Source organism: Maylandia zebra, linkage group LG2, assembly GCF_041146795.1.
Source record: "Maylandia zebra isolate NMK-2024a linkage group LG2, Mzebra_GT3a, whole genome shotgun sequence".
Lineage (NCBI taxonomy): Eukaryota > Metazoa > Chordata > Actinopteri > Cichliformes > Cichlidae > Maylandia > Maylandia zebra.
In genome coordinates, this window is record NC_135168.1 from 33,159,810 (window position 1) to 33,182,856 (window position 23,047).

The 23,047-nt window shown below is 42.0% G+C and overlaps 1 protein-coding gene across 11 annotated transcripts in view; it reads left to right on the forward strand.

Annotated features, from left to right (window-relative positions):
* Nucleotides 1-23,047, forward strand: part of arhgef9a (Cdc42 guanine nucleotide exchange factor (GEF) 9a) — a 48,487-nt gene that overhangs the window by 19,581 nt on the left and 5,859 nt on the right. For 3 of the 11 annotated variants that reach the window (XM_004563257.4, XM_004563258.4, XM_004563262.4), the window contains 9 exons: nucleotides 6,310-6,489; nucleotides 7,408-7,497; nucleotides 8,500-8,700; nucleotides 10,693-10,872; nucleotides 11,116-11,348; nucleotides 12,485-12,614; nucleotides 14,417-14,548; nucleotides 16,443-16,686; nucleotides 19,069-19,137. In XM_004563257.4, the coding sequence (XP_004563314.1) occupies nucleotides 6,310-6,489; nucleotides 7,408-7,497; nucleotides 8,500-8,700; nucleotides 10,693-10,872; nucleotides 11,116-11,348; nucleotides 12,485-12,614; nucleotides 14,417-14,548; nucleotides 16,443-16,686; nucleotides 19,069-19,137 (1,459 nt within the window). The other 8 variants (XM_076891264.1, XM_012922443.5, XM_012922444.5 and 5 more) reach the window with 8 other exon arrangements.

The following is a 23,047-nucleotide window of genomic DNA, read 5'->3' on the forward strand; positions in this document are numbered from 1 at the left end:
ACAGCAACAGGTAATATTAAAACTGTACAGAAATTGAAAAAAAAAAATAATTGCAAGGAAATGGTGGTCTTAATTTTATCTCTGCCCTCTATAGAGAGTAGTGTCAGTGTCCTTTTATGTAAGGAACTCTTTCTTTATGGATGCACTTCCTTTGTTTTTGGAGCACTTTATTAGATACTAGAGCAAAGGTAAGTCTGCATCAGGCAGAATTATTGTAGCATAGATGTGGCTTGGACTTTGAACTGCATATGCAAAAAAGGTTGCACTGCAAATGAAAGAAATAACTTTTAAGGTTAGCTCCACAGAGTACATCTAGTCCAAGTTCTCCAGTTAAGTGCACGCTGGACCGGTCTTCAACGAACTTAGAACTTAAAACTTGAGGTTCATCTCTTGAGGTTCATCCACTCCAGCAGGACTGAATTGGACACCTTTGATCCCCGAGAAACCGTTGCATGTCCGAGAGATGGCACCTTTAAACGGTCTTCTTGCATCAGTGAGGTGCGCCCGGTGCACCAGTGGTAATGCAGAAAGTGCATGTATTTGAATATCAAACCAGCTCCTGTCGATGAATCTGCTGCCACTGATAAATTGGCAGACATTATGCCAATAAAATTATAAGATGGTGATCACTTTGAGGAACATGCATCCATTACTCTGACATTTATTCTCCTTCATGCCGGGGTTGTTAATGGTAAATGATAAATCACCACGGCACCACCACGATATTTTTAGATGGGGTGGGAGATGAATGAGGTTATGATTCTGGTCTCAGTGGTCGATGTAGTCAGCGAGGGGCTGGCTGTGCCCCTCCCCCGGCTGTAGGTGATGGCTGACGCCGGTAGTCTAGCGGCAGAGAGCTGATCACTATTAACACAGGACCGCCTCTCAGGCTCACAGCCGTTCTCCCTGGTCCCCCACTCACCGGAAGGCAGCTCAGCAGCTGCGAACAGCCTGCGCACAGCCTCCCTCTTGTGTGCTCTGAGAATCTATTGGCCTGAGAGACGGTCGGGTTGAGGGAAGAGGCGAAACACCGGCAGGTGTTGACTAGCGGGGAGAAATCGCGGTGCAGACTGATGACGATGATGATGGTGAGGATGATGCATCTCTTCCCGTTATCTTTATGAATCGCATCGCGCTGTGTGGAGAGAAGTAGGGGCATCTTTTCGTCATTTCTTGCCTAACTGTAATGGAGGATTTCTGGTTGCTTTGAGGCTGCGTGTCTAAGTGTGGAGAGCTGAATACCGCCCGTAACTGAGAGCACAGCTCAGCATCGGCCCGCAGCGCTGCGCCATGGCCTTGGACGTCCAGACTTGCGCGGTGTTTACGGTGATCGCGGTTCTGGTGCTTGTGAACGTGCTGTTGATGTTCATCCTCGGTACTCGTTAAATGGATCTGCGCTTGGGGCCCGGTTCGCAGCGCAGCGCACTTTCACACAGGAGAGGAGAGAACAGCAGTGCGCGTTGGTCGAGAGCGGGGACACCCGGCGCTCCATCACGGCTACGCGTTGAAATGAATGACGTTGGTACAACATAATGTATTTCTGTTTCTTCCCACCACCCTACCACCACCCCCCACCCTCTCCCTCCTTCCAATCCTTCGTTATGTTTTGTGTCCTCCTCCCCCCCGTTTGTGATAGCTAGTGTTGTCTGGTGGTGGTCGTAGTTGTGCGGATACAGATCTGTGATGCGCTTACCTTTTTCTGTGGTGACTGGAAATTCATTTTCCCCGCATAATAGTATAAACATCTCCTCTCCAACCCACCTTCCCCAACCCCACGTCGATCTTCCCCTCTCCTCCATGTTGAATATTGTGGATTATGCGCATTGATGAATTTTATTCTATAATAATATGACTTTTAGATGGGAAATGAATGTGACGGTGTTTTTTAAAAATTATTCTAACAACGTCCTACTGCTGCATAAGGACTTGTTTTTTTTCCCTCCCTTTTGTGATCCACTGTAGCCTCATCCACAATATGGCAGCTAATAGCTGTGCTGTGATATCTCCCCACAAGTCAGTGTGATATTTGTAGCAAATAGCGGTGCAAGTGAGAGGTTTGTGCTGCTGATCACACACTCTAGAGCATCATTGTAGTCTCAGCTGAACAGTAACCAACAGCATGGCAGGGTAGGCCTAATAAAGCAGGGCCTCATCACTCCAGGTTTCCCCCATTTTAGATTCAGCTAAACTGAGCTCCCATTTCACAGCCCCCCCCCCCCCCCCCCCCATATTGTGCCCTGTTTTCTCTCTTGCATTTGTAGCACCTGTTTCTGAAGCCCACACGGTATGTCACCCAGGCACTAAATGGTGACTAATAAAAAATGCATCATTATATATTTCTTTCAGATGCAATGCAGTCCAAGTGAAAAGGCTTGTCAGCTGGAGATGACAAAAAAAAAAGTCTTTTTCCTTCCATTCCCTTCCAAGTGCATCGCCATAGTCTAATAAAGGATTGGAGGCAGGTGTCATGAATGTTGAATGAACGTCTGAAATAGATATTCTGAAAGCCCTATCCCAGAGCTGTCCATGACAGTCCTATTAATAGGGATGTTAGACTCACCAGGTTTTCTGAAGATACTGTATGTGCTTCCTCACACTCACTGCTAAGTGCTGTGTGTTTTCTGTGCATGTGCAGTTAAGTGATAAATGTTGGACTGCAGGTGCTGTGAGATGTGTATTATGAACACAGATACCTCCATCACATGCTGTTGCATGAGGGCTGGTGTTTTCATCTCTGTGGCTGGTACAAACGCATAAACAGCATCCCCCTTTCGGAGACCCTCGCAGGACTGTAAGCATGCAAATCGTCGCAACGTCACAAGATCGTAACGTGCACCGCAGTGGTTATGGGTCACATGGCCAACAAACGGAGTGCTAATTACAGATGTGTTGCTCACATGTAAGTATGCGAGCATGTTAAGTGATGTGGGTGAGAGGTAGTCTCGAGTGGGTGTTATGTGCTGTGCCTTTTCAGTCTGCATCCTGCGCACATCCCGAGCATTCACACGTTTGTAATTCCACCAGGGCAGGTGCCTTCTAATAGAGTTCTGTTAAATGCTGTGCAGTCAGAAGTGTCAATGTGCAGATGGTGTGCGCGAGTGGGACAGCGGCGTGTGTGAGGATGTGTGTGCATTTCTCACCGGTTTTAAGCAGAGCATCTTTGATTGGCTCCCAGACTCGGGGTATAAGTGTATTACATAACAGGGTTGGCAGACACAGGGAGGACGGACCGCGAGACTCACTCGGTGCATTGGAATACACTACCTTGTTACTTTACGGCTCAGGCTCTCGCGGAGGACTGTCACCTATTCCAAAACAGGAGTTCGATTATCATGATCGTATGAACCGGACTTCTCCATGCATACACTCTCCGAACAGTTACATGCCACAAACATGGTAAGGTTGGCTAAAGGCGTATGTGTGTGTGTGTATGCGTGCTTGTTCAGGGATGCTATTGGTACTTTGGTGCAGCTGTGCTAAGGTTGGATACAGAGGAGGATGTTGGAATGCAGTGGCTTTGCCAGTGCAGTGAATGCTGATGTGTTGCGCTGCAAAGATGATATAAGCAAGTGAATCTGCTTTCTATTCATACACATTTCCGTGTCAGGCTCCATGTCTGTGCTCTGACATGTAACAGAAAGCACTGTCACAAACGCCTATATAAAGGGAAAGATTCCTCTGCATTCATTTGCATTGACCCAAATACGGGTTTTGCAGTTCAGAGATATCTGCTTAGCCCTCTGATCTTTCATGTAGGAACTGCAGTGTGCCCATAATGATGACATAGGTCATGACAGCTGATAGACACACATGTAATGATGAGTATGATGAGCAAGCCCTCTCTGTGCTTGGCTCTGTGTGTTTACTGTATTATCCAGCTAGGTATGGGGCCGTGCTTAGGCGGGAACGGGGGAAGATTGATTATGTAATGCTTTTAATTTATTCAGACATGTAGAGGGAAAAAAGGATGCAATATATTGGAGAGGGCAGTACTGATCTCATTAGAGAGATGGAGGGATAAACGGAAAGAACTGAGGAGGGAGGAACACTGTGAATGGATCTCCATCCCTCTTTCCTTTGCTCTTTCTGTCTGTTGCCCGTATTACAGCAGATTGATGGGGACAAGAGAGATTGCACTTGTAGTGAATGGGGCTGAAAATGGAGTGGTGCTGGAGGGACGACGAGGGGGTGGGAGGGCAAGAAGCAAGGCTGACCTCAGTGCCAAGGCTCATCTCTTCTATGGGCTTCTTTTTATGGTGTAAGTCAAGTGGAGCTGATTTGGCTTCCACTAGTTATTCCTTCAGGTGTTTTTTCCCTAATAGATCATTTAAATTCCCTTTCCTGAACCAGCAATGATTTTTTAATGTTTTTGAGCACTACTTATTGATCCTGTTTCCATGGCAGCGTGACACATGTTTTTGCGGTAACCCTCCTCTCTTCCTGAAGTGGAGCGCTGTGAGATATAGGCTACAGCTATTGTTACCCCAGCTACCTGTCCAAAGTGATGCCTGGCTAAACATCTTTGATCTCCGAACTGTCTGCAGAGGCCCGTGCTGTTTTCCTTTGCATTTTTAGATTTAATTTGAAATTGCAGTTTGTGATTGATTTTAATATTTAATAGCTGAGTGACACTGCAGTTATTCGGTGGTCACTCTTTGTGTGTGACTACTCTCTCACACACGCACACGCGCCTAAATGTGGAAATATTGTGGTGCACCCTGAAATGTCCTTGCCTCATCCCATCATCTTGTCAATATCAGTGAAGCATCCTCATCTGTCACCATGACGACGGCTGTTCTTTCACTTCCAGGCATGGAAGTCCGTCCCTCCCTGTATTCACTTCTCTGCCCTGATTGGCTTATAGCCCCTGTAGCTGTCTCAGTAATCCATCAGGGTGGTGGTCTTGTCTACAGGTTGGAGGGCCCATGTAGCTTCTGAGTTTGACACATGCACACACTGTGTTGTTTCTTATAGACACACTGCAAACTCACTGCATCGGCAGGAAGGTAGAAAAGCAATTTTGTGCTAGACTGAGGTAGAGGTAGGAGGGTCATTTTTGTCTTTTACAATAGACAAAATAATCTTAGATAATTAAAGAGAAAAAAAACAATTAGCTAAACGTATAAAATGAAAGTAGCTCAATAGGATTATGCAAAGGCCTTAAGAGAAGTAAGGAACTAATTTTGTAGCCATCCCTGTGACAGCTATTTCTGCAGGCCTTTGATAAGTCCTTACCTAGAGCCACAGCATCCCTTGTCAGGGTTGGTTAGCGCTGGCTGCTCTGCCCACAGCCCCAGGGACTGGATGCGTGGTTAAGCTCCGGACTGGAGAATGCTGATGAACACTACTGTGGAGAGAACAATTGGGACAAACAGTTGGATTTGTTCCACGGATGCATACACAGGTTTCATGCATACAGAGTAAAAACGTGGGGCTGCACGCATGCATGGGGTTGTGCTTCACAAGGTAACAGAGCTAAGTGATCAGTGTGACAGATGGTGACGCTTTAGATTGATGATTTCAGGCACTAAAGAACATGTCTTTTAATGAGAACAACCTTTAGCTTCTCCGGTTCCCCTTAAAGACTACTGATCACCTTACAATCTCTAATTGATGCACATCAAATAACTTTGCTCATGTACGTTGCACAAATTCAATCTTTATTTTTAGTGTCGCATAATGTCCACATTATTTATTCATGATTTTAAAGTCAATAGAAAAGATTTGATGAGTCATCCTTTCATGTTTGGTAGAAGACTGCTGCAGATAAAATAACAAGCCCCAGTGACAGCATGAAGGAAAGGAGATTATCCCTTCACATTTGTTTGCTCCTTAGCATTTATATTACATTAACACATGTAATTATTCTAATGTCATAATGGGCCAATTACCGTCCCTGTGTGGAGACTGGTGCTGTGCCACTGAACACAGAATGTTTTCCCCACTAACGGCTCTGCCTTTTTTGTATCGTTGTTTTATTGTTGTGTTGTTCTATGATCTGTGTTGGCTATTGTGCCGTTCTATTTGCTGTGCAGTCCCCGAGCTGCTAGCGGGCCCTGGCTTTGAGGGCCTATGTTTAACTCCATTAGAAATCTGAGTGGGTTTAACAACAAGGACTCACACATACTGGAGCCAAAATCTGGCATATTACTGTACTGCATTCAGTTTCAGATTTGATTCATTTACCGTTTTGGATCACGTTGGATTGTGTTCTGTTGATCAATGTTTAGTGTTTACTCCTGCTTCACAGCTTCACGTGATCAGAATAATACATAAGGTATTTCTTGTCTCTCCTTCCAATTCCTACAGTTGATAAGTGGAGGTTCAATCGTCAACGCTGAGGCGGTATGGGACCATGTGACCATGGCGGACCGGGAGTTGGCGTTTAAGGCCGGTGACGTCATCAAGGTGCTGGACGCCTCCAACAAGGACTGGTGGTGGGGCCAGATTGATGAGGAGGAAGGATGGTTCCCTGCCAGCTTTGTACGGGTGAGTTAGCTGCAGCCATGGCTGGCCAGCGACCACAGACACAACAGACACCCACACACGTACACAAATGGAGGCACATGAACATATGCACCCGAGCTGATAAATAAACATACTGGAAGGTACACATGCACAATTATTCCGCCTTACACAAACACACTTTCACAAAGCACACACATTAATATGCTTCTTCCACAGTTCCACTGTTAAGTGCTGCTTTATTTTAATAATACATAACACTGAAGAGAGGAGAAAACAGCTAGCTAGGTGCCTTTATCGGATGTTCAGGGACAAGAAAACAAAGATGCTGATGAGCCCCCTTTTCTTTTTTTTTTAGCGTAGCATCACCTTCAACTTCTATCCTTGAAATCCAATTAAATTTACAACATCCTCGCATTACATCATGATTATGTAATAGCACCCATGTCTTAGTTCAGCTGAATCCAAAAACTGCACGCTGCCGCTGAATGCCTTTCCCTACTACTTTTACTTCTGCTTTCTGTAATTGCACTTCTCTTGGAATGGTGAAGCGTGACTGTACAGGAAGATGTATATTCATAGTTTAACTCTGCGATATGTTTTTGAAATTTCTTTGGATGAAAGCAGAAGGCTTCTCGCCTAAAGTCTTAGTCCAAGGCATATAATAATAAAAAATATTTTAATTAGACACAATTTATGATGCAAAGTAGAATATATTGTTGAACATTCCTGATATGGTTTAGTGTCTTTATGAAGGAAGGAAGAATTAGCATCTTTGCTGTAGTTGAAGGGATCCCACAGCAGAGCACCCACCCAGACACTTTCCATGGTCATTCCCACCTGTCCACCCTTCCATATTCACTCCTGAGAGGGCAGGGCAGACAGGCTGACTGACTGTCAACCAAAAAGTATCTTTCTGTTCTGTCATTCTCTCTTTCCAAGGTGGAACCCCACCCTCCTCAGCCCCAAACAAAACAGGTTTTCTATATCAACCCCATAGCAACTCCACGGTTCCAAAACACCACGTCAAAGGTGCGTTTTTTTTCCCAGCTTCATCTACCCATCCAGCCTGCCCGCCCACCCGCCCGCTCCAGTCTGTCCACGCAACGTGCCCTCGACATTACCAAACATTAACGTTATCACATCATTCCTCAACGGGCTCGATAGAGAGGCAGAACTGATGAGTCAAAAGTAAAGCTAATGTGAAATGTCTCCTTAAAGGGCCATTCTAAAAAAAATTGTACAGATGTATTCACGTAGAATTAGATGGATTTGGGAAAAATTACTCATGTTTTTTTTTTTTATAGTTCAATTATGGATCATTCTCTTCAGTACTCTATTTACTATTGACTCTGACTATTTCTCAGTCTTAATGCTGTGCTACTAGTTCTCGTCTGCAGTCAGTGCTCTACCACCCGTCACTCTGCTTGTCTGTGGCGCTACATTCCTCATCTTGTGTTTGACATTCTACCCGTCGGTTCTTTGATGTTCTCTTGGCAAACTGTGTGTCATCAGGTGTTGGCTGCTGGGCATCTGAAAACACGCTCACTTGGCCCTTTCTACGAGCGAGAGTGGAATACACGATGTATGTGGATCTCTATGTGTGTGCGTGAGTGTCGGTGAAATCACGAGGTGGTATTTGAGCGCATGCATGCATATGTGTAGGGGGCAGATTTTGAGTCACATATTAAATGCCCTCAGAATATGTGCTCGGTCTCTGAGAGAGGCTTTTTTATACTCTGGAGTGTTTGGCAGTGTGTTTTTTGACATGCTGGAGAGCGACTCACTGTCTAAACTACCAGAGGACCTCTTAATGAAGCGCTGTGTTTATGTGTGGGATGTTTGGGTGTGTATGCTTTCATGTGTGACTGGTAACACATTAGGAGAGCTAATATTACTTGTTAATACTAACAATAATCATTATATATAAATATGTTGTCTAATCCTTTTTTTCCCCACCCAACCTTTAAGAAAGCTCTTTACTCATTCGAATGCATGTGGCTCTTGTGTGTGCATGAATGTATTTGTCCTCAGCTGTGGGTGAACCAGGAAGACGGTGGAGCAGAGCCAGCTGAAGGAACCAGCGAGGTACAGAACGGGCACCTGGATCCAACCAATGACTGCTTATGTCTGGGCTCACCCCTCCAAAACCGAGACCAGATGAGGGCTAACGTTATAAATGAGATTATGAGCACAGAGAGACATTATATCAAACACCTCAAGGACATCTGTGAGGTACTAAACACCGGCACACATTCATAAATCACACATCTATATACACTGCTGTTCCCGGCTTTGCTTTAATATGTCAAGTAAGAGCAGGGCAGGTTATAAACTATATGGTATGAAGCTGAATTAATTAAAAAGCAGCAGTCTTTTTGATGCTACGCATCTAGTATCTTGCATAAATTCGTAACACTCCCACATTCACACTTTTATTCCAGGCATTTTTTTTCTTTCTCGTTTGCTAAACAGGCCAAAAATAATGCTTCTTTAGCTAAATGCAAAACCGCAATATGTCAGCTGTACACAGTGGTCCCAGCAGTCCAGACCAAATTTGTCATTATATTATGAATCATCCTGAAGTGACAAGCTAAAATTCACACCTAATAAAAATAAACAAAACCCTGGCCATTTTTATATTATTAGAATTACAGCTCTTTAAAAATGCTCCCAAGCCAGGAATCTCAGTCTAATAAATAATAAACAGGCATGTATCCTCTATAAAGTGCACACATTGTAACATTTGAATATATTAATAACTTAATTTCTAAAATATTTGGAGCTAGTACAATTTTGCCTCTATATGCTGCATCATTTGATTTAAATGTCTTTACAACATACACTACATACAGCCTGCTTTTCCCTGGCATGTGTCTGGTCTTTAAACAGTGGTATCTAACTCACTAATCTAAGTGACAATCACTGTTATTTACTGGCCACCACACTAATGATAAAAGGCACTTGACTGATTAATCATCAGCAAGTGTGAGCACCTAAAGGAAGACGTTTTGGCACTTTGCTGTTCAGGTGTGTGCTCACACAATCCCACAATCTTCCCAGGAGTACACGTCCCAGCATATTCACTCCATCATCAGACTGCGTGATGCTCGTAAAAACCCCAACGCTACATCTCAGACTCTGCAGCCCTCAGTTAGCATGTTTGAAGTTCATGACAGTGCAATCAAAGAAAGACTGAACAGGTATGGCTTGTTTGCAACCTTTGCCAGGAGAAAGCCTCTTCTCTTTAAAAAGAACATGCTTATGTTTTGATAAGCATCTGAAAAAACAACAAGACCTCTGCAACAATGTCCTTTGAACAGACAAGACCAAAGTGGAGATGTTTGGCCGTAATGCACAGCACACAGCAGTGCTCTATGCTAGAATAAACAGTTTTGAACTTAGACGATTTCCATCACATATTTTCCAATCATCTTTCCCTAAACTGCTCTATACATGTTTGTATTCCAGATCATATCTAGGTAAGCATCTTGTTTAAGAATAGTTGCAATAAAGCGTGGATTTTACCTCTGCACGTCTTGCTAATGTAAGCAACTTTGATCTTCCAAATATTCAAGGACATGCACGGGCAAAGGATTTTCTGAGCTGAGGAACAGATTTGAACAAGCTCACTTTTAAATAATAAAAACTGAAGTTGAAGAGCTAAAAACCAGACCAAGCAATCAAAAATACAGATGTAGAATATTCTGGATTTAAAAAGCCGGTCAGTTCATTAAAGTAAGTTGCTTCAGTGTTTTAGAAAAGTTACAAAGAAGAAGAAATTTTGCACTGCTGAATTCAAAATGATGCTAAGATATTTTTTTTTTGTTATTTAAAAAATTATTTATTAGATGCCTGTAATGTTTTTTATGTTTCTCAGATGTTTTAATTCATCACCAGTAAATGACTTGATCGTTGAAATGTCACATTTCTCAGATACAATAATGTGAAGTCCCTGTTGTGATTATGCATATTTGAACTGAGCCTGACTTTAAGAAACAAAACAAAAAGGATTAGCATGCATATTTCACAATGACAGCAGGGAGAAGTCTGGCTATCTTATATCAGATCTGTTCCCAAAGTGCCAAAGCTTCAGGGCATTTAATTAACTACAAGCAGCCATGGCACAGTTCGAGACCTGATACTCATTTTGAAAAATGTTTGTGCTCATCTGAACAGGATCTTCTGTCAAAGCCTCACTGTAGCTGTAACCGGTGTTGTTTGCAGGGCTACTTGCGCCAGTGCAGGAAGCGCGTGGACATGTTTAACGACGACCAGTTGAAGGTCATCTTTGGAAACATCGAGGACATCTACCGCTTTCAGATGGGTTTTGTCAGAGATTTGGAGAAACAGTACAACACAGAGGAGCCGCACCTCTCTGAAATCGGGCCGTGCTTTTTAGAACACGTGAGTATATTTTAGACAAACTTCGACCAAAAGTGAAAGAAGAAGAAGAAGAAAATAGATTTTTCTTTTATCTCGTCTCGTTATCTTGAGATAATATTTAAATTGTGGAGCTAATTAACCAGCTAACAGCATCCTAAGATAAGAAGAAATTAATGTTTTAGAAACCATAATCACTCCCCTATTTATATGATTTTTCTTTTTAATTATCCTGACGATGTCCATCTCTACTCCTTTGCACTACAGCAAGACGGTTTCTGGATTTATTCAGAATACTGTAACAACCACTTGGATGCCTGTATGGAGCTGAGCAAACTGATGAGGGATGGCAGGTACCAGCACTTCTTCGAAGCCTGCCGCCTCCTCCAGCAAATGATTGACATCGCCATAGATGGCTTCTTGCTCACGCCCGTCCAGAAAATCTGCAAATATCCACTCCAGTTGGCCGAGCTTCTTAAATACACCGCACAGGAGCACAGGTACAGTACGCCGAGGCCACGAATAACTTTTCAGCTGTTTCATTTGTTGCCCTTTCATAGAAATGCATTTGCTTCTAAAAGTGAAGTCATTACTGATGCATCATTTTGTTCCAGATGCATTGTGTTGCAATGCAGCTGTTGCAGGTGTTGGGTTTAAACCACTGAAGCGGTAATTATCCATGCATGAACTGGAGCAAATGTTGTTTTGTACTCTTTTTTTTTTTTTCCTTTTTTTTTTTTTGAAGAAAACATCTCATTACGAACTCTAAGTTGTCTTGAAAATACTAAATTCCACTGTTCATATATACAGTATTCCATTCCACACACACACATATATATATATATATATATACACACACATATATATGTGTGTGTGTGTATATATATACATCAAATAACTTTGCTATATATATGTGTATATATATATATATGTAGAGAGAGAGATAACAGGTTAAATATGAATTGAGGATTATTTTCTTCGGGTGTTGGCACACACACAACAATCTATGTTTTTGCAGCACAGAAGCAGAGTATGTAATCTAAACATTTGCTGATGAGCTTTCATGCATTAAACGCATATGTGCGCATCCAGATGTGCAAACTCATGCGTGCAAACCCACGGAAACATGGTGTAAGTGATTCAGCATGTCTCAGCCAGCTCCAGGTCATTCACAAACCACGCGTTCTCAGCCAGAGAGGGACAGGTGCCAGCTCTGCCAGCGAGGCCTGCCAGATCGCAGTGTTTGACTGTTAGGAGCAGTGGAGAATCTGCCAGATATAGGACTTTCTCTGTCACACAAGCACACACACACATATTATCTTCCAAAGTGAGGATTGGATCTGCAGCACATCTAAGCCAGAGGGATAAATCCAGCTCAGTTAGCAAAGACGCAGCCGGAGTTAACTGTGAATAGAGAAAGTGGCTGATTAAAATAAAATAGCAGTGTCTTTTTTCCCTTTTTTTGAGTGTGTTCCAGCAGATTTACTACTGTTACTTGAGTTTATAACCCCGCTCTTTAATAGGCTACTCTGTATCATTAACTACTACAACATTACATGCCTTTGAGTGGCCAACCACCAAGAGCTACAACCCTCTTAAACACCCAAGAGTAATTATGTGTGCACTGTGTCTGTAGTGACTATCGATACGTGGCAGCAGCGCTGGCAGTAATGCGGAACGTCACCCAGCAAATCAACGAGAGGAAGAGACGGCTGGAGAATATTGACAAGATCGCCCAGTGGCAAGCCTCGGTTCTGGACTGGGAGGTATGTGTATGAATGTACCGTACTGTACTGAACAAAAGCTTAATGTTTATGTTTTTATGTTTTCCCAAATGGTGCCATTAATTCCTAAAATGTGGGGCGTAGACAGCATTTACACCCAAAGCATCTCAGACTAAAGAAAAGGGTCCATCAGCAACACCTATGCCTTTGTTTTCATTTTACCACCAGAAAGGGTCTTTGCACAAATGGCAATAAAAGAAATCCAGCCATGGCCAGCAGCCCGTAGTAGCAATGTAAATTACATTGAATGGTTGTGATATGCTACAGTAAGCTCCCCCGCCACTGCTTTTCCCTGTGGGCTTTTCTCTAATTTTTTCATGGCAGATTCGGGTCGAGTGAGTTTAAAATACTGAGATATTTTGGCGGCATTTTCAGACGTTTAGTGTTAACTATGAGGTGTCAAACTGGAGAAAAAATGTTAAGAACAGCGATACAGAGAGATTAAAGCGGTTAAATTGCCCGTTAACGTGCTCGAGACTGACGTGTGTGAGAAAGTGTTTGTTTGAGAAAGGGAAACAAATGAATGCAGATGATTTGATCTGCAGACTCTTTTCAAGAAACTCTGTGAATCAAGCACAGGCCTTCCTGGGGGCAACAGTGCTGCTCGTTGATAATAATTAATTTACTCTGATGGTAGAAATTCACACTGCGACACACACTTACTCAGAGCATACTTTTTATTTTACCACCAACAAAAACAGTAACATACAATAATAACAATAAGAATATATCATAATATATTTATGCTCTCTCTTTCATAAACAAGCAGAAGAAAATGAGCAAAAACGCAAAAAATAAAATCCAAAGGTTACGTTATAGTCTCCTGCTGCATTTCAGATGTGTCCTTTGTATTTAATCTTAAATTTAAACATTTACTTGTGCCGGTAATTTTTTAAATAATAAAGAAATAATAAACAAAATAATGTCTTTATAACTACTTCAAGGCATCCTGGTGCATTTTAGTCGACAGATGATCTCCTGTTGGGAAGTTTTAGTTGTACTTACAGTAACGTAGTGGCTTGACTTGAAGTTGAGTAACATCTTTCCTCTGCTCCTTTTTCATTGTTACACACATAGTCGAGACACGGTGAAACACAAAGCAGAGGAGACTAATAAGGCAGAGACTCTCACGCTGGCCTTCAAAGTAATGACTGCAGTAATGTAAATAACATAAATAAGGTAGTTTGTTTTGACTTGCTTTGCCAGCTGAACACTCTGGACCGCCATCTTATGTTTAAATGATGTGACTGTCTTAGTCTCTTTTTAAATGCCTGTAGGCCAACGAGTGCTTTTTTACTAACATACCAAAAAACAGATGAGCTAGGATTGAAACACACACAGCAGGAAAGCGAGTGTTTAAAAACTGAAAAAGACACCTTGATTTTCAGAGCAGGACGTAACTGTGTGTTGACTGATTTCCAAAGGATTAATCCAGCAGTTTACTACTGCACTTTGCAAAGTTGGGCAGCTTGTAATAAGATTTTATTTTATTTACTAGTTGGTTTCAAGATTGGTTGGTTTCAAGCACTCCCCCTTCCTAACCTGGAGAGACATTTAGATGTTTCAGCCTGTAAAAAACGTTCCATAATTCCGATTTATCCCTGATGACATGATTATGACATTATCAGGTTTAATTTCCAAGACTTCTTTGTGAACCACAAAATATATTATGTAACTGTTTCCACAGGCTGAGTGCGACTAACTGTGATGAGTAAATAAATTTTTGCTGTAGCAGGAGTATTCTTTTCATTCGTTAACTCTTTAACTGTTGTGTTTATGTCTAGGGGGATGATATATTGGACAGGAGCTCAGAGCTCATCTACACTGGGGAGTTGTCATGGATCTATCAGCCGTATGGACGCAGCCAGCAGCGAGTCTTCTTCCTCTTTGATCACCAGCTGGTCCTCTGTAAGAAGGTAAGGCTGTGTCTCTCTTCAACGTCTTCCCTTTATTTAAAGACTTTATTGAGTGAAAACATGCTTGGAAGCTAAAATGTAGCCTCCACTCGTGTTCTTGGAAGTTGCAAGATCACATGGCTGGTGACAGAGACGCTTGAAGACAATGTGAATTCTTACAACCTGAAAACAGATTATATAATGCTGCATGAGACGCACCAGCCCTCGCTGAAGATGCGTTCAAATCCTCAGTGCCTTTCACAAAATGGAGCTTTGGTAGTTTAGGCTCTAATGCACCAAGGCTGTGCTCGCCTGTCAGACGAATGTTCACGCCTGGATTGACTCAATACACGCACAGAGATACAGACACAAATGCAGGCAGACACTTAGACACAAACACACACAGAGGCTGAAAAACTACATCACGAACACACACGTGTGGAAGCAGAGGAACAATAGTTTTATCACTACACAGACAAACACACACACAAAACAAAAAACAAAGACTTGGAGTTATATTGTCTTTCCACGCACACACACGCCCTCCCCTGACTTGTCACATTTGAACATCTATGGCACCAGAAATGAACTCAGGTGTGTCCTCAGACCTCTCTGTGTGCCTGCTGTTCTGGTCCACTAACAAAAATCTGCTCCGAGTCATTCTACATTATAAATTCCAGTCTTTGTTTTTATTCTTGCTTATCCAGCATCCTCAGTGCTACATATGTATCGGCTCCTAAGAGCCCTCGAGATGCGTGAGGAGCACATTACATGTTGCCTGCCTTCTTTTCCTCTCATCTCTTCCTTATCAGCACAAAGATGCACATTTGCCTCTGCATGCTTATTAAAAGACGCCCCGATCCTTTCTTTGTACCTTCGTCGACCTCGCAGCGTAACGGGATGTTCATTTCCTCCTGAGGGAGGGGTCGCGGCGAAGAATTTTTCACGTGGCCATCTTGTTCCTGCAAATGATGAAAGTTAGAAGGGTTACAGTTATTGTGCTGTGTGCGCACGTGGAGAGCTGAAATGCAAAGCAATAACAATGTCAGTCAATACTCATTCATTAGTTGTGTTTGTGTCTTTTGCAGTATGTGTTTTATAGCTGCTGGTGTGTTGGGCTCAGGTACTCAAAAATCATGTTGCTCAGAAATTAATAGATAGAAAGTTGAAATTTCAGAACATAAATTTTGAACCTTTAACTGAAATTTCTTCTTACTAAAAAGGACATATTCCATGACCTGACATACACCAAAAAAAGCCCTTTTCACAATTTACAACAGAATTTTCAGTTTTACACAGTAAAAAAAAAAAAGATATTTTCTATGAATTCACATGAGATGTATTTTTTAAATTTCAGGTTCTTTTATTTCTTTATTTCCTTTACAGTGTAAACCCAATGGGCCGTCCTGAAACATTTCTGATTTAATAAAATTTTCTTTTCATGCGAAAAAACAAAGATATTGCTAAAATTAAGCTTTTTCATCTTAAGATAGCTCAGGAATTACATTTATAGTTGAACGTCTTCATGTGCTTAGTAAATGGACATTTTTTAAAAAGTTACTAGGCACTGTTATCAGGCGTTATTAGGCACCTTCACTGATGTGGCCCATTTAATATGAAATTACACTGGATGCACCCTGTGATGTTAGATGAGTTTGAGACCCCTGCTATACAAATATTCGATTCATGGCGGTGTCATTTTACAGTCATTCGTCTGGTTTTAGTGTGTATCTGATAATCTAGTGCCATGCGTCCTTTTTTGTGATATTAGGCAAAGAACTGAAAAATAGGGCTGTTTTCTGCAGCGTGTGAGTGAAAGGTGTCACGTAAGGCAGACTCTCGAGATACCGTGTTTGTCGGCTCCTCTAAGATTCAGCACACACACAATGACAAAAATCTATCTGCTCTTCACCAGGATCTGATACGCCGGGACATCCTGTACTATAAGGGCCGCATTGACATGGATCGCTACGAGGTGCGGGACACTATAGACGGGCGTGACGAAGACTTCAACGTTAGTGTGAAGAATGCCTTTAAATTGTGCAACAAAGACAGCGAGGAGATCCACATCTTCCTGGCCAAGAAGCCAGAGGAGAAGATCCGCTGGCTCAGGGCCTTCGCCGAGGAGAGGAAGATGGTGCAGGAGGATGAGAAAATTGGTTAGTCACACACCGCTCTACACCTCCCTGTTTGAAAACTATTAGTTTTGTTCACAAAATGCTGGAACTTCAGTTTATTCTTTTGTATATTTATCACATTTACATAGATGAGATCGTCAAGCACATTTTAATATTTTACTAAGAAAACCTGAGTAAATCCCGAGTTTTTAAATGGTGATTTCATTCATTAAGGGAAAAAAGCTATGCCAGTCTACTTGGCCCTGTGTGAAAAAGTAATTACAAAGCCATTTCTAAGGCTTTGGGACTCCAGCGAACCATGGTGAGAACTAATATTCAGAAAGCGGTGACAGTGGTGAACCTTCCCAGGAGTGACTGCCCTACCAAAATTACTCCAAGGATGGATGCATTAGCGGCTCATCCAGGAGGTCACAACAGAACCCAGAACAACATCAAAAAGAACTGCAGGCCTCACTCGTCTCAGTTAAGGTCAGCATTCATGATTCAACAATAAGAAAGAGGCTCGGCAAAATGTTCAAGGCGAAAACCACTGCTGACCAAAAAGATCACAAAATCTTCTGTTGCATTTGCCAGAAACCATCTTGATGATCCATAAAACTGGGAAATATCTTCAAAAGCGGAACTTTTTGGAAAGTTTGAGCCCCATTGCATCTGGCAAGGAGCTAACAAGGACATCGTACCAACAGTCAAACATGGTGGTGGTAGTGTGATGGTCTGGAGCTGCTTTGCGATCGTGGCTCAAGAGTTGGGAGTTCACCTTGTAATCGGAAGGTTGCCGGTTCGAGCCCCGGCTCGGACAGTCTAAGTTGTTGTGTCCTTGGGCAAGACACTTCACCCGTTGCCTACTGGTGATGGTCAGAGGGCCCGGTGGCGCCAGTGTCCGGCAGCCTCGCCTCTGTCAGTGCGCCCCAGGGTGGCTGTGGCTACAATGTAGCTGCCATCACCTGTGTGTGAATGGGTGGATGACTGGATGTGTAAAGCGCTTTGGGGTCCTTAGGGACTAGAAAAGCACTATACAAATACAGGCCATTTACCTTTGCTGCTTCAGGACCTGAATGACCTGCCGTAATTGATGAAACCATAAATTCTTCTCTCTACCAGAAAATCCTGAAGGAGAATGTCTGGCCATCAGTTCATGCCTTGAAGCTCAATAGCACTTAAGCTATGCACCAGGACAATGATCCAAAAACACACCAGCAGGTCCACTTCTGAAAACACAAAAATTAAGGTTGTGGAGTGGCCTAATCACTTCAGCCTGATTGAGATGCTTTGGCATGACCATTCATGCTTGAAACCCTCCCCTGTGGCTGGATTAAAACAATTTTGCAAAGAAGAATGGGCCAAAATTCCTCCACAGTGATGTGAAAGAGTCATTACCAGTTATTGCAAGCACGTTATTACAGTTCTTGCTGCCAAGGGTCACACGGTCAATTATTAGGTTTAGGGGGAACTACTTTTTCACACAGGGCCAAGTAGGCTTTCGATACTTTTTTCCCTTAATAGATGAAATGCTCATTTAAACACTGCATTTGGTATTTACTCTGGTTATTTTTGTCTAATATTAAAATTTCCCTGATTATCTGAAAGATGAAAGTGTGACAAATATGCAAAAAAATAAGAAAGAAAATAAGAAAGGGGCAAATACTTTGCTGGAATTCACTGCAAAAAACATGAGCTAACATCAAAGGGACAGTTCACCCAAAAAGTTACATTTTTTCTTCCTCGGCCATTTAACCATTTAGATCGTTTCAGTGCAAGTTGTCTAGTTTTAAAAATACAAGTTTTAGAACTATCTGCCTTCACTTGAATTGAATGGAGATGCAGGTAATCAAACAATTTTTGAAAACATTGCAGCAGCGCCCCTTCCTAGAAATCATGACCTGCATAGCCCACAATGTCTACAAACCTTGTTGTCAGCAGTTTCATGTGCGACCTGTTCTTTCCAACCAAAAGGAGCGTGGTTGTAGGTAACGTTACAGTTCAGCAGATGCAGACATCAGTGTTGTTTTCTTGTCACAAGCATGAGCCTCTTGTGATGGTTACAGGGCCATTGCTGTCTGCAGGGTGATGCACCTTTTTTTATCTCTGAGGTTTATAGATTTTGAATCTGAAAGACCAAAGTGATGATTGGGCTTTTTCTCCGGCTGGCTGGGCTGTGATCAAAATGTAGCAGAAGGTGATAAACTACAAAGTGTTTTTCAGACTGGACAGGATTTTGTTTATTGCTGGGACTGAATGATGCTTCCTCTAGTTTCCACATACAGTAAAATTAGCTCTCAGGAGCTCTGTGAATTCCAAATTAAAGAAGTTTTACTGTATTTTAAAGTTATTTAAATAAAACTTTTTTAATCTGCAGACCCTGTGTGAAACTTCTCTCCAGCACATAACGCTGTTGTCTTTTAGGTTTTGAGATCTCTGAGTACCAGAAGCGACAGGCAGCCATGACAGTGAGAAAAGTGACCAAACAGAAAGGTGAGGCAACAAGAAGATATCAGGTGATTTCCCTTTTTTTTTTTTCTTCGCTGGTGTGCTCTGTCTTCTCATCGCTGTTTACTCTTCCCTTTACCTGCTCTGTTTTTTTGCTTTCTACACCTTTTTTGACACATACTTTGTTTATGGATGGACCTAGACTAGCCTTGTAAGTCTAAGTAAGCTAGAAAAGTCACGAGCATTCACGCGTTCTCGCTATATTACTTCAGATGTATCTCCTTTTAAGTTAAATGTCTGTCAGCCTATACATGAGACTACGTTGAAGATATGACCTGATATGAGTTGTAAAGCAGCTGTTAAGCATCAATGAAAAGACAGAGGGCTGTTTGCATGAAGTATTGAGTTTAAAGGAGGATGCCGGTGTTCATGACATGTGGGTCCTGTGTCACGCTTGCCTTGAAAGTGATTTAAAATATCGCACAGAGCTTGAATTTTTCTTCTCTTACTGAGGAAAGGCCTCTTCCCACTGCACATGTTTCGCAGAAGGTGCCGAAAAACGTTTTATCACTTGTAATTCTAATGCTGAAACACTCAAAACCCTGTTTTAGATTTAAACAAACTGCTTGGTTTCTGAGCCAACTACTGTTTTGTCTATTTTTATTCAATGCAGACCTTTTATTTATTTGTTTATTCGAATAGGGACTACATAGCATGAACCATGTCGCACAGCACAGCATGGGCTAATAAGTTAATTTGCATTGCTAAGTATAGAATATAAGAACTTCAGGACTCATAACATAGCAAAGCACACACTGTAGTATAGTGAATTATTATCCAATTATTCGGGAACAGCAGGATTGATCCCTCTTTGAAGGAAAAGTGATCCTAATCCGGATCCAGTTTGAGTCCCCCTATACAAAAAATCCTGAAACCTGTTTTTTACAATTGAGGATATAGACTATATTGCCAAAAGTATTCACTCGTCTGTCTTCACACGCATATGAACATGAGTGACATCCCATTCTTAATCCGTGGAGTTTAATGCCGGTCCAACGTTAGCAGCTTTAACAGCTGGGAGGGCTTTCCACAAGGTTTAGAAGTGTTTATAGGAACTTTTGACCATTTTTCCAGGAGCTCATTTGTGTGGTTGGATAAAAAGGCCTCCACCCTAATTCATCCCAAAGATGTTCTTTCAAGTTGAGATCGGGACTCTGTGCAGGCCAGTCAAGTTCTTCCACACCAAACTCGCTCATGCCTGTTCACTGGTGCACAGTCATGTTGGACTACGTTAAGAGTTCCTACGGGTTCAAGCCCAACTCCTGAAAAACAACCCCACACCACAATATCACGCCCACCAAACTTTATACATGGCACAATGCAGTCAGACATGCACTGTTCTCCTGGCAACCACCAAACCCAGACTCGTCCATCGGATTGCCAGACCAAGAAGCGTGATTTGTCTCTCCAGAGAACTGATCGAGCTCTCTAGAGTCCAGTGGTGTGCTTTACACCACTGCATGTGACGCATCAGCTGCTCGACCATGGAAACCCATTCCATGAAGCAATCTACGCACTGATCTTGATCTGAAGGCTACATGAACTTTGGAGGTCTGTAGCGATTGACTCTGCAGAAAGTTGGCGACTTCTACCCACATCAACATCAAGTGACCCCGCTCTGTGATCTTACGTGGCCTACTACTTCGCTTCCACTTTGTCATAATAACACAAACAGTTAACTGTGGAATATTTAGAAGTGGGGAAATTTCACGATTGGACTTGTTGCACAGGTGGCATCCTATCATGGTACCACGGTGGAATTCACCAAGCTCCTGAGAGCGACACATTCTTTCACAAATATTTGTAGAAGCAGTCTGCATGCTTAGGTGCTGGATTTTATACACCCGTGACCATTAACGTGATTGGAACACCTTAGTTCAATGATCTGGATGGGTGAGTGAATACTTTTGGCAATATAGTGTATATAACAGTGCCTCACCAATCCTACTAGATGCTTCACATGTTGCTGATCCCAAAGCTCATACTGGAACTACAAGGGCAACCTGATTACGTAATTTTTATGTATGAGTAAAAGTATTATTAGAAAATCTAATAAAATGATCAAAACTTAGCTTATTTGATTTCTTTTGTTTGATAGGGTGAGCTTCCCTACTTCCTATCCACACTTTTATATCATCACAGAGGGACTTGATTGCAGTAGATGCTGCATGTGACCGAGAGGTTATACAATAGCTTAAATATGCAAAGCCTGCAGAGTGTAGCATTGGAATAACAGACTGGGTATTCACAGTATTCACAAAATGTAATGAGAAGAATCATCAGAATTCTTTTTTTAAGGAATGGACACACAAGCTTGCAGTGATTTTTAAAATACATGGCTTGATTTAAAGTTTTTGCATACAAAACGTGTTTTGTTCCCCAGACACAATACATATGTGTGTAAATTAGTCAAACTTATCCCATTCTTTACATACTAGCATGTGTGGAGTCACTGCAGCCTCTACTGACAACCATGTGAGACTCACGAATCTCCTCCTTCTAAAAGGAGTGTTTTGATAGTGAACGACTAAAGCATTTTGAAATCATATGATTTTTTTTGATTCATCCTATATTTACCGAAAGGATTGTTGAAATGCAAACAGTGACATCCAATTGATTTTAATGATCAGACATTATTGTCTGTCTCATGCAATTTTATAAGACAAATGCTGCATTCAGTGGGAATTGGCCATGAGAGTGGTTGTTGGTGCTTTTGGTGCAAACAGAAACAAAACAATAGCTGTTTTGGTGAACACTGAACGCTGTGATATCTCGTAACATGTTCCACAGTTGGTCATGATTTATAATAAAATAGGGAGATTATGCCTTTTCTTCTAATTTACAGATTGAAAGTGTTCTGTTTTAATGCTACATATGTGACATTAAAAATCTATGACACATGTGTGGTATCAAAAACTGCATAGAGACCTACACTTGCCACTTATCTCGGTAAAAGAAGGAAGACGTTGAACAAGTTATTCAGAATGATAATTCTCGACGAAGCATCGGCGACAAAGCACCCACATGTCCAAACTGCCGGTATCATCCTTTACTATTTAGCCATTTTAGTGCTAGGCTAGATGTTTGTACATTTACCATTACTGATGTTCTTGCCAGTTTCACAATAAGCATGACCATCCATTAAGGTATTAATGAACTAATGACCACTGCTGGAATGTTCTCTCTGACATTAGGAACCCAGTAGATGTCTGTCAGAAGTAAATGTTGTCTGTTTCTAAGTGCTATATGTGTACATTGGCTGGCACAAGGTGAAGTACTCTCTTGAATTTCAGATTCATTTATAGATTTCATCTTGAGAAAGAGGGCCATGTTGTATGGACATGGTTTGAAAATGATAAAGGTATATGCATTAGAGTTCTCCTTAGAGCTAGCACAATAAGATGCCATGGCAACTGCTAAGCAGCATTGGGAGGTGTTGTGTCTAACGTTGGCATTGGAGCATGCGGTCACTGTCCAATCTGTTTACAAGCATTATGCTGTCTATAAACAGATAAACAGGTTCCACTAACACAAAGAGATCGAACCCTTCTAACTGCTAAAACAGTGTCTGGCCAAAAACAAAAGATACTGTTTCTCATCTTCTCATATTCTTTTCCTAAGATGCCATGGCAACTTTTGAATATTTCATCTCCAAATATTGATTGTATTTAATAATGACAGTAGCATAGTTGTGATGCTTGTAGACTGTAGCTCGACGACATTGTAGACTGTAGTTAAATGCATATTAACAGCTTTCTGTTGGCTCTATTTTCGCCACTCTTGTGTTCTCAAGTGTCGAGGGTGCTATTCAAACAAACGTGCTGTTAACAAACATGGTGGAACAGCGCCCCTTTGTCCAAATGCTCGATTTCATCGGCGTATCAGTTGTAATCTG